At 38.4% G+C, this 12,018-nt stretch overlaps 1 protein-coding gene across 3 annotated transcripts in view; it reads right to left on the reverse strand.

Annotated features, from left to right (window-relative positions):
• The window catches only part of LOC123969108 (voltage-dependent T-type calcium channel subunit alpha-1I-like), a 232,829-nt gene that overhangs the window by 194,320 nt on the left and 26,491 nt on the right, over positions 1-12,018 (reverse strand). For all 3 annotated transcript variants that reach the window (XM_046046199.1, XM_046046198.1, XM_046046201.1), the window contains exons 2-3: positions 9,923-10,047; positions 5,915-6,048 (exon numbers count right to left, since the gene is read on the reverse strand). In XM_046046199.1, coding sequence (XP_045902155.1) covers positions 5,915-6,048; positions 9,923-10,012 — 224 coding nt within the window. In that variant the 5' untranslated portion in view covers positions 10,013-10,047. The remainder of the gene's footprint in view (positions 1-5,914; positions 6,049-9,922; positions 10,048-12,018) is intronic.

The raw sequence follows: 12,018 nt of genomic DNA on the forward strand, positions 1-12,018 counted from the left end.
ATCTAGTTTATTAAATCAAGGTTAGGTACTTGCTGAAGCTGACCTTGGAAAGCAACAAGCAAGATTCATAGTTAACAGAGTCAGCTATACTCTGCTTCATTTTTAAGACCATTGGTCATAAATCCTTTTTATTCATGTATTTAATTTACTGTTTGTTAACTTAGCTTTGACTCTGAAAACTGGTTCTTGCACTATTCCAGGGCAGGACAATATGACCAAAAATATTATCACCATAAAAAGTTTCATATCTTTCGATATTGATAATTATCTCGGTAAGTATCAAATCGTTATTTCTTTTGATTTTTAGGGCTGATTTTTGCTTGAGTGAAAGTTGAAGAAAACTGAAGGTTAGTTGTGGTTTAAAGTCTTTTTTATGGTCAACACTTGATGCCAAACAGTGGATCACTTCACAAATCTGAAGTAGAACATATATGATTAAATCTTTGTCAACAAATATGCATGAGTAAGATATGGTAAAAGCTTTTTTTCAGTCCTTTTTCTACAACAAAATAAACATCCTAATCAAACAAATAAGTCCTAATTTTTGTATGATTCAAGTGAATAAAATCAAACATTTATTGAATATTTATTGAACATTTGTTATATTCTAATTGAAAAAAGATTTCCTTGTTTCCAGGGCAGTTTCACATCCAAAAATGTTTCTGCAAACCTCCAATATCCTCATGCAGGCAAGGCAAGAGTCCTGATGCTGAGCAATGGCAGGTGCCAACTGTAAAAGACTTAAGGCAGTAAAAAAAAAAATAAAATATATATATTACACTCCTACCACTGCTCACGCTTCATTATCCCCCCCCCCCCCCCCCCCTTTCTATCCCTCCCTGTCCACTCTACTGCAGGCAAATATGATGGTGCAGCGCTCAAACAAATTAGGATCAGCGTCACTCATTGGAAGTAATTACAATGACCAAGACCCGAGAGTAGCTGTATATGCAATCACCACCCAGAACACCTGAACATGGAGAGAGAGATATCCTGCGGCTGGTTTTGCAATGCATAACGGAACTGCCATCGCTAGCTCAGCTGTAAGAGACCAAAGAGAAAAAAATGAGGATGAAACTAGATATGTTTTCACGGTAGTTAGTTGTTCAATAAGAAAAAGACATTGGCTTTATAAGTTTCACTGGCTTTTGCACCATTTGTTAACCACCATTAATGCATGTGAAGTATGTGCTAAACAGACTGTACAGTGCAAGCATGTGCACACACAGACAGTGAATCAGCTCACAAAACAATTAGCTTACAAAACGCCTTCAAGGACTCTGACAACATGTTGTCTTTCACACATTAAAGCTAGAGAAGGTAACTCTTGAGACACTTGTATCCAACGGAGAAAAAAAACACCCTCTCCCTTCAGGCCTCCCTCTGAAACCATTCATACTCTGCCCTCTGCACGGGAGAGTATGCACATGTAGGCAAGTTGGCAGGTTGGCATAACAGATGTCTCATTTTTCCCCCAGAAGATTTGATTAATTTACTGTTGTCTGGATGTAAAGATAACAGAAGAAACAAATATAACAAAAATTATTCTGAAATACCTCACTTACATACCCTCACTTTAACAATGCGGAAAGGTTTGCACTCTTGACTCCAGTCCTACAAGAAATTGATCCCTTTCAAAATTACAATTATGGGGTGCATCTAAATCACAACATAACCTTACAACTAAACTAGAACCATGGAAACTATCTAGCTAACTCAATATCTAAAGCAATGAAACAAAATGTTCTTGAGTCATCATGCACATGGATACAATACGTGAGTTGGACAATGTTGGACACCTGCCTTCCTCACACCAGTCCACACACACAAACACAATGCTCACACACAGCTCCATACAATCCAACTGTGTGCAGGGGTCTGGTTCAGGAAAGCTAAGCAGAGCCTGGTGTGGAACTCATGCTGCTCCTAATCCCTTTCCTGCAGCTCACCTACTGTTTGTGTTTGCAGCACACTAGTTCCCAGGGGAGCAGCGTTTTACCATACCCCCCCCCCTCCTTGACGCTAAACATGCTACATGCTGACTGGGGAGTAATTGTTAGCGGTGACGGTATCTCTCAGCAACACCAGCCAACACACGTGCTGAGCACTGGGGTTTGGTGCACAGAGATGAGGCGACAGGTCTCTGTGGCTGCTATTCAGGGAATGGTGGGTGAAGGAAACGGACCAGGTTAGGAGAAAGCAAGATGGTGGCAGCAGTATTTTCTCTAGCCTAGGGGCTGGAACAGTGTGCTTGAAACTGTAGTAATTTATGGAAAATCTAGAGAAACCAGAGCAGTAAAAGTGAAAAATGTTCACCTTCCCTTGAGGGAGAAATACGAAGAGCAGGATAAGGAGCGAAACTAAACGGAAACGACAAGGCAGAGGAAGGGAAAATGTATAAAATAGAAAAATGCTAATAGAAAGTAAAAAATTAATAATTAATGTTAGAAGGATGTAATAGAAGTATATAAATCTCATGAACAAACATTCCCTTTTATTAAAAAATGTAAAGCAATTATCTGAATATTAACTAAATAAAAGATTCTTCTTTCATATTGTCATCAGCAGTTACTGTTGAAAATGTCATAGAGGGCATTGTGGGATATCACATAATGTGGTTTGTGGTGTGGGCTTTTTCCAAGATCTGTTTTGGCAGCATCTTAGTGTATAAGTATATACATATAAAGATAAACAAAGAGCATTCACAGTGAGAGTAGACATTTTTAAGTAGAGTGACCGTGCACTATAGCATTTTGGCATGATGACGTAACGTTGCATGACTGTAGTGGCAACTGGTAACCACACACGCAAAGTAACAGGTTACAGTACAGGTTAACAGTATGGAATTTCATACAACCCTGAGCCATCCATCAATGCCAAAGACGCAGGGGTATCCACTCTTTACACACACTAAGCATATAAACAAACATTCAATGTGTGTAATCATCAAACACAGTTCCTACATCATGCAGCTGCTTTAATACAATCTCTACTGATTACACACATAAAAAACATTTTAGTAGTAATTTGGGAGACTTAGGCTCTTTGCCAAGTCTCCATATAAGTTCAGGGTTCCAGAATGCAAAAAAAGTCTTGGTCGCTAAAGTGCTCCTAACATTTCACGGGACATTTTTTGTCTGCCTCAAATCTATCTGTGTGTTTTTTCCCCAAAACTGATGAAAGAATGTGAGCCAATCGAAAGCACAGAGAGCTGGATTTATACTCTGTGGTGACTCGATTCCACTAACTATGGCAACGCAAGTACCCTTGAAATTTATACTTGCGTGTTGGTGTCTGTCTCTCTGCAATTACGCTGCCAAAATGCTAGTTGGCGGTGGGTTGGTTTCACTGTGTTGACTTCCGGTTTAGCCCTCCACTAAATTGAATGGGGTTACATAATAATCATGCAGCTAGACCGAATGAGTCAAATTCTGATAGTGAAATGAGTCATTTCAAAGGGGGTTGTGATATGAAAAGCATGGAGCACTTCCTGGGAGCTCGGAGGAAATGTGAAGCTACCAAGCCGACCAATCACAGTTCTTGAGGTCTGCGTTGCCACGATGCGTAGTTACATTTTTCAGGAGGTGCAGTGAGCCGAACACTTTTGAGTCATTTCAGTTTTTTTAAATGATTAGTTTGTCAAGCATTTTGAACATCAGCCCTTTTGTTTTGTTTTACAATAATGCATTATTGGCCATTTTTTGTTGGTGCTATGATTCAAATAAAGACAAACACCTACATGTAAGTGTTTGTGTTTACAATTATCTACCTAACTATCAATGTGAATATACTGTTATTGCGCTGAAGGTGCACCTAAATGTTGTAATAATCATGCATGATTATGAAGTGATAAACAAACAAACGAGTGAGTTTGCCAGCCCTTGCCGCTGCATGACAAGCAGCGCAGGCACAGCCAGAGACTGCAAATGTATGGAGGTGTACAAACATGGCGTGGAGTTTGAAACATACGGGCATTTACCAGGCAAGGAGATCTAAATAAGTTTAAAATTAATTAATTGTTAGATATGTAGGTCCCAGCATTTTTGGAGCTTGAACCATACTACGGACTAAAATTTAAATTCATCAACTTTATATAAACTTTATATACTGGTACCTGTTGCCTCAATTTTTTTTTAATGTTATCTCTCTTGAGTCACCCAACTTGGAACCATGGAGGTGTAATATTAAATCTCTGTACCCCTTTAAATACTGTACCAGCATATCAGCATCAATTAATAAATAAGTATATGCACATAATTAAGACAGTTTAGAGAAGAGAAACTATTGGGGAAGTAATTAGTACAAAATGTCTCCAACATGATGGAGAATATCTCTTTATTTCTGTCAGCCAACAAGAGACACAGATGTGAGATGTTTACACAGCATCCCCTGGTTGTGTCATCTCCTTTGGGGATATGTTTATTGATTGTGGAGGTTCTACTCTGCATGCTAATGATCACTCAAAAAACACTCAAGAACATAAAAATGATAGGATACAACTTGACTGTTTTGAGTCATCAAATCATGTTAATTACTTTAATTCCTATGTGCCAAGAGATAATACGGTACTCCAGCTTTGGAAATGCCTGCTTCTTGCCAGAGCTTTTTTCTGTTGTAATCCTTATTCTGTCACCAACTCTATTTTTTACTATCTGGAAAAAAAGAAAGCTTAACCAATAAGTTAAGTGTTGGTGCTTATGAGAATGCAGAGTTCTTGGTTTAATTCATGAGACCTCTACATAAAAGAATGACGTGTTAAATCATCTGTCATCAAGGAAAATAATATTTAGGTTTTCACTACAGTATACAGTAGCACTACACATAGGCTAAAATGAACTTTTCCTGCATGCAACCTTTCCAGCTGCTGTGATGTTTATTGCCTTTATGTGGCGATTTAAAAAACATTAAAACTTTAACTGTATTGGCTTGTATTGTATGTAACGTATAAACGTCTGCATCCACTGAAAGTGAAAGAAGACATTCAAAGGAAACTAGCAGTAAGACAAATGAGGTAAATGCACAAAATCACATAGCAGAAAAGTTAGGTTCACAAGTAGGGTTATAGGAAATGTTTAAGGGTTCATCTAATAGCATATAATTTATTTTACACATGACTGCATATTGTCAGGGTCAGTAGATTTTGAAAACCTATTTGATGGTTAAAATGGAAGAATGTTAGTCTTTATTGTGTTGTGCTTTTTTTCATAAAGAGTAAAATCAGTCAGTTTAAGTGATTTTTTTTTCATCAGCCAAAGGTTTTGGCTCATTTTCTTTAAGTCAGCAGTAACAGTAAGACCACGTGCAAAATGTATGACTGGGTAATTTCAGCTCATTCATTAAATTACCTTGCGGTGATTAGTTCAGCTGAATTACATTAACTCTGTGTTATTGTCAGTGTTAATGTCCCAGGTGAATGCCGGTGACTATCAACATGTTAATATTTGATGTCATGTTACATATTTAACAGCGACATGATTGGCTATGCATGGTAGCACAATGGATCATGAACTGTCGGGAAGACAAAGAAAGCCAAGCTGAAAAATGAGATTTGGAGCCTGGCCTTTAAATAGAGGCACGATAAATCAGAATTAAACATTTGAACTTGTTAACTAATTTAAACATGCTTTATATGGAAGCTGTAGTGTCAACATACAGAAACCCTTATAACAGACTTATGAATAGTTAATTACTAGTACTGAATACAATTCATTTCCGATTCCTAGTTCCTATTTAATGAACACATAACTTTTATCAATATGGTGTTTACCCATTATGCTTTAATTTATACTGTGAATTGTTTTCATTTTGTGCTGTAAATCGCATAGTGTTGCAAGATGTGTGTTTGGAACAAAACATTTGACTGTTCACACTGAGTGAGTCCCCTGACATACAAAAGGGAACAGGAGGTCCTTACCCTGCCATGACGATAAAGAAATCCAGTCGGTTCCACGTGTCCCCGAGGTAACAGCGTCGACCAAAGATTCCCAGGGCAACCATTTTGATAACCATCTCCAGAGCAAAGAAGATGTAGATGAATGCATCGAAAGCCTGACAGAAGGACATAAGAACGAAAAAGGAAGAGAATATCATTCTCATATCATGCTTTGGGCACCACAAGCAAACATCCATTCATCTCCATTATAGAGAAATATCAGAGACGGATAACTATAAAAATTAGCAGGTTAAAAGTGAAACTAACTAATTGTCTTAAAATGAGAACGTTTATTTTATAATTTGGCCTGTCGCACAAATCTTGAACACTTGAAAAATGCAAGTAGAAAAACAACACCTGTTGCTATGAACCTGTAGCAACACGCTGACAGCAGAGTAAAAATTTGGAGTCAATGGGTCCAGCCTGCCTTCTGTCAGCAACATACAGAAGCCTGGGGGAATGTTGACTAATCTTTATCAAATGAGCATTTAGGCCCAATGCCGCGATGTGCGCTCTAGATCATTTCAGGATTGCTCCAACAATATGAACATGGCTGAATTTAAATGTCTAGACATCCCCGCACTTCCAGACTTGCAAACTTAATAGATTCATACCTGTGAAGTCTGGAGTGATGGGGGTTGTCCAACATAAATAATCATTTAAACAAATCTTCAAAGAAATGATGTATAAATGTATCCAGTGTACGCCAGTTTGTATAGAGATGCTTGATATTGCACATCAGATTGCAAATGTGATTACATTCAGACCTATTCAGAAAAATAGATGGATTATACAGTTAAGACCTTGGCTTTGGTCAATTCCATGACATCTTCTTTCTCCTTTCTTTCCCTGACAATTTAATATCTCAATCTCCAACCTCATTCTCTTTATTAAACCTCTATTTTTCTCCTTCTTTACCTCACCTACCCTCCCCCTCTCCCCAGTTGAGCAGTTTGCCCTAAACGATGGGGTAATGGAAAATAATTTGTTTGAGCAGTAATCAGAGATAAGCCCCACATCAATATCCCCCACCTCACTTGCAGCTTTAATCAAGCATCTAATTAAAAGAAGAGAAAACAAAATCTAAATAAATCAAAGATCTCAGCTTGCTAATGCGTGTTATTGCTGTTGTGAGCAAAAAGCCTAGATTAGCTGTTGTTCTTTTCTGTGTATACAGGGGGATTAGAGATGAACTGACGTGCTTGGCGTTGCCTGTAATTTGATTTTCAGAGAGAAGTACTGTAGCAACATGCTCTAAATCATAACCATCAGTGTGAATCTTTGTTATGTCACTATCTCAGTGCTGAAAAGAGTATCTTACTCAGCAGTCCTCGAGGAGATGTCAGACCTGCATACTAATGTGGAAGAACGGTCAAAGTTAGCAACCTTGACAATTGTCAGACCAAAAAGATGGACGACATTTCTCCTCAGACATTTTCACAGCCCTCTTTTTTTATACCTCTCACTCTATTTTGCTTTGTCTGCCCGTCTTCTTGTCTCTTTTTTTAATTTACTTGTTCATTTACTTGCCTCTGAACATCTGGTGTTATCTATCTCTCTCTCTGCTCTTTTTTTTCTTATTTGGCACTTCCTTTCTATCTGTGTCTATTCTTTTTTGTTCTTAGCTTTCAATCTGGTAGGAAACTGTAAGTGTAGATATGTATTTTATTGGGTGTTATAATAGCCCAATCCATACTTAATGTTTGAGGCTGATACTGATGAAGAGTTGAGAAAAATCTAACAACAATATATCGGTCAACAGGTATTCATTTCTTTCATAAACACATCCCAGATGTTTGATGTCATATTAGCCCTGTACTGTACATTATTATACAATGGTGTTAGAAATCAATCTGTTCAACAGCAAAACGTTATTACATAAAAAAGTCAACTGTTGAAAAGAACTTAGCTCTGAATGTTCCAAATCTTTCACATCTTTAAAGTGTTTTTCAATCCAACTCAGCAAGTGATCAGATCAAAGAATCCTGCAATTACACTTTAGGACACAAGTATGTCAGCCTTGGTAGATTTATGTCCAAGCTTAAATCTTTTCACTTTTACTTTGTGATGAAGGACGTTTTTTGCAAGCAGATCTCTTTCTGAAGGCATGCTATTGATTTTCTAATATTCCCTATTCAGTAAGATAAAAACACTGTTGTCTCTACACAACAACTTGTGATGTGTATGAAGATTTTCACCCATCCAGGCCATAGCTAGAACTAAATAACTAGCTGAGATTCCTGAGGTCTTTAAGGCCACATGTGTTAGAGCTTATAGATTTTGGTGAGGCACCATTGAAATTGTGGTATTGAACAACGGATTTTTAGAGAGGAGTGTATTGACTGTGGCACTGTAGCCCACTAAATCCATGCTGATATTGAATAGGGTCTATAGATACTTGGAGGAGAAATTCTATTAGGTTCAACTCACTAGCCACCTTGCCTAGGGAGCAAGATCAATCTTCTGTGTGTGTTGGCTGTTATATGATGAGTGTTCTGCCTTGTGAGTGTTCGTGTCAGAATGTGAAAAACAGGACGCCGGGGTGATTCAACAAGTGCTTCACACCGACAGACTGAAGACATACGTGCACACGCTCGCGCAGAAATGTTACACCCACTCAGTCCACCTTTGACATAAGTGAGAAGGGATTCTGCATCTTGCCAGATGACGAGGGAAGCTGCTGAGGTGCCGTACGTGAGAAAGTCATGCTTGATGCATCATAAAGACCACATGCTAGCACTGAGTCACTGCGAGGAGTTACAGGCTCGAGCATGGGAGGGACAGCAAGAAGAGGAAGGATTTAGAGGAAGGAATACATTAATGTGTGTGCATGTGAAGTAGTTTGTTAATAAATGGATACATGTGCACACTTCCTAGAAGCACACTCTTTGCGCTCTGCTTCAAGGAATGTGAGGGCATGTATACATCTATGGATGTATTTGTACTGTTCTTATACATGTTGTACACTGCAGTCTTTGTTTGCTTATGTGAATAAAGTATGTTTGCTTTGTGGACGCTAAATATAAAATATGTATGGCTGAGTATAAGAGTATATGAGTGTGCAGATTTGTTAATGCATGTTTTTAAGTTTGCATTTCTACAGCATGAATAGAAATACTATGTATCAAGTAAACTTTATTTATAGAGCACTTTTGGATCTCTGGCAGTTGTGGTGAGGAAAATGTAAGTATAAGCTAGAAGGCGGTGTTGCGGAAAATATCAATAAAGATAATGGTGTTAGCTGGGGAAAATGTCCCTCTTCATTGGTTGAACAGTACACCGCATTACTTGTTCCAAAAAACATTTAAAAATAAAACTTGAGTGCAATAAGATGCAGCTGCCCAGTTTAATTGGAGAGGTGATCCAACTGTGTAGCTGTCATTAGCTGTTCTTAAGTATCCTGCCTTGTTTAATAAAGATTAAAAAAGTAACTGAGATGTCACTACTCTATTTCTCCCTTTTTGCATTTCTTCCTTCCACCTTATATCAAAAGGGACTAAGACACAAGTAAGAAAATAGCTGAGACAATTAGGTTGACTGGATAAACCAATACACAGGTCTAACAAACCAGCAACACCTACCTTGGCTGTAGTTGTGAGCAGTTATGTAATTGTGACATGATGTTGAGTAAAACAAAAATAGTAAGCAAATGAATTTAGACTCATTGTCTCTTTATTCATGGCAGTCGAGTTGAGATATTTTATGTATTAGACCAAAGTGGTTGACCACCAGACAGACATTGCAATCCCTAGATGGCACTAGCGTGTGTAAAATCATCAATACATAACTGCACACCACAAAATATAGTTATCACCATCAAGAGAAATCCACATATAATTGAGGTTTAAGATGTTTTCTTTTTTTAATGTGCACAAATTTGGCTTCTGTGACATTTTGTGGAAGGCTACTTGAAATCTAAGGAGTAACAATGGTAGTAAGATCACAAAAAAATGTGTTTGTGTATGCTTGGATATGTGTGTTTGTGTGTACCTGTAGTATCTGGCACCGGTCTGAGGAACAATCTATGTTCTCACACGGCTGGTACATTCCAAGGGTCACGCAGTTCAACAAGATCACCATAATACTCACACGTTCGAACCACGTAGAAACACTGACTGTTAAGGAGAACAGAGTGACACAGAACAACATACAAGAACCACTGACTTTTCATTCACAAATTCTTGTTTCATTAATTTTATAATTATCTCAGTGATTAATCATGATAAATAGGTATAGGTTTGACTGTAACTCTCTACACATGCCTATACTGAATAAAGATGACAGCAAGTGGTAAGAGTAAAGAAAAACAAACCTGAAAAAAAACAAAAACAGAAAACTACAGTGTTATAAATGCAGGAGAACCTCCAAATAATAGTAAGAATCATAGATATGTATAATTTCAACACTGAAGGCTGCATATGGTCTAAACGTGACACTCCACGGTTCATCTTCTGTGTCACTACTGTGTCAGGCCTCTTCCTTACCAGTACTCTAACATTTATATCCAAGTGCTTAAAAAACTGTGTGACAAGTTATTGTTATTGTCAAACTGAAGAGATTGTAACAAAACTACAGCAATGAAAGGTTGAACCCTGTAGGGTCCAATTCAGTGACAACACGTCATAGTTTTAGAGTGCAGCTTTGACTTTTAGGGCCTGCCATGATTTTCGTCAATGTTGCTGTTAATGTGTAGGCATTCAGAGCAGTTATTACGGAAGATGTATAACTTGAAGTAGCAATGAAAAAAATGTGTTTACAATGTGTACACCATAAAACTAGAAATTTCCCAATCAACTGTTTTATTCCCCCGACACTCACACATACACTCCCGTAGAAATCCCAATTATGAAGCAACAAGTTCTAATAGACGCTAGGTACATTTCACAGAACTGAATTCTACCACTGTTGGTGTGTCCTTGAGCAAGGTACTGAAACCCTACTTGTTCGGTGCTGTCATTTTCCTCTGACTACTCAGAATGACAAGAGAAAAGCTGCAGAACAAAATTCCGACAACATCAGTGACGATGCCAAATGTTCTGAGAGTACCATGGCACAAACAAACTTGTTCAGAGGAAAAGGTTAACAGAGCGAGCAGAACATCCAAATCAAGCTGCATGCCATAGAAAAATGACAGAAACAAACCAGCAAAGTGTGACAGAGTGATTCAATATGCATTTTCTGTGTGTTGAGGGAGTGAACATACTGCCTGGCTAACAAGCGTGTGAAGGAGGATGTTCTGTAATAGCCCAGGAGGTCCAATCCCTTCCTGAGGCTATATAGCACAGGATGCTAAAATGCTCCCGCAGCAGCCTACAACACAGGACAGGCAAGAAATAAGAGAGAGAAATATGGGGGACCTGTTCTTTTCTGAGCATAGTACACGGCAGGTTTGAACAGACAGGTTTTCGAAAAAAGATTCAATTCTCAACATGTTTCTCTTGGCCCTGGCTGATCCCTCCTAGAAAGACATGGGCCATTGTAGATATCACAGCAGGGATAAAGATAGGCTGTGAGTGGGCAAAACACATGCATACACATAAACACACAGATAGAGCCTCAAACACATGCACACAAACACCCACGCAACACACACGAGCAGAAGAGTACACATAGATATGCACGTGCAAACAAACTTACATGCTCAAAATCATAAATGCTCACACTCACTCACCCACCCACACGTGAGCACACACATGCGCACACATGCACACACACCTTCAATACACCCTCAGTTGTGTGCATGAAGTCTCACACTAAATAAAACATTAAATCAATGTGTGTCAGATGATGGGGATTACTAAAAGAGAAATATTCAGCAATGCAGGGAGGCATGTTTAATATTGATGTCACGCAGGCTAATAGCCTGTAAAGAAGATGTGGGAGACAAGGTTAAGAGGCAAGATTTGTCATTTAATACTTGTTCGTCCGGTCCAGTCCTCACAAACTGTACTGCCAAACCAAAATCACACATGAACGATTATGACACAGTAGGATCCATTTTTAATTGGGTTATATATTGCTTATAAAACCGTTGTCTGCTAGGTTCTGGCTATTAAATACACAGTGGGGTGCACATGGAAGCAACA

Source organism: Micropterus dolomieu, linkage group LG04 (genome assembly GCF_021292245.1).
Source record: "Micropterus dolomieu isolate WLL.071019.BEF.003 ecotype Adirondacks linkage group LG04, ASM2129224v1, whole genome shotgun sequence".
NCBI classification, from domain to species: domain Eukaryota; kingdom Metazoa; phylum Chordata; class Actinopteri; order Centrarchiformes; family Centrarchidae; genus Micropterus; species Micropterus dolomieu.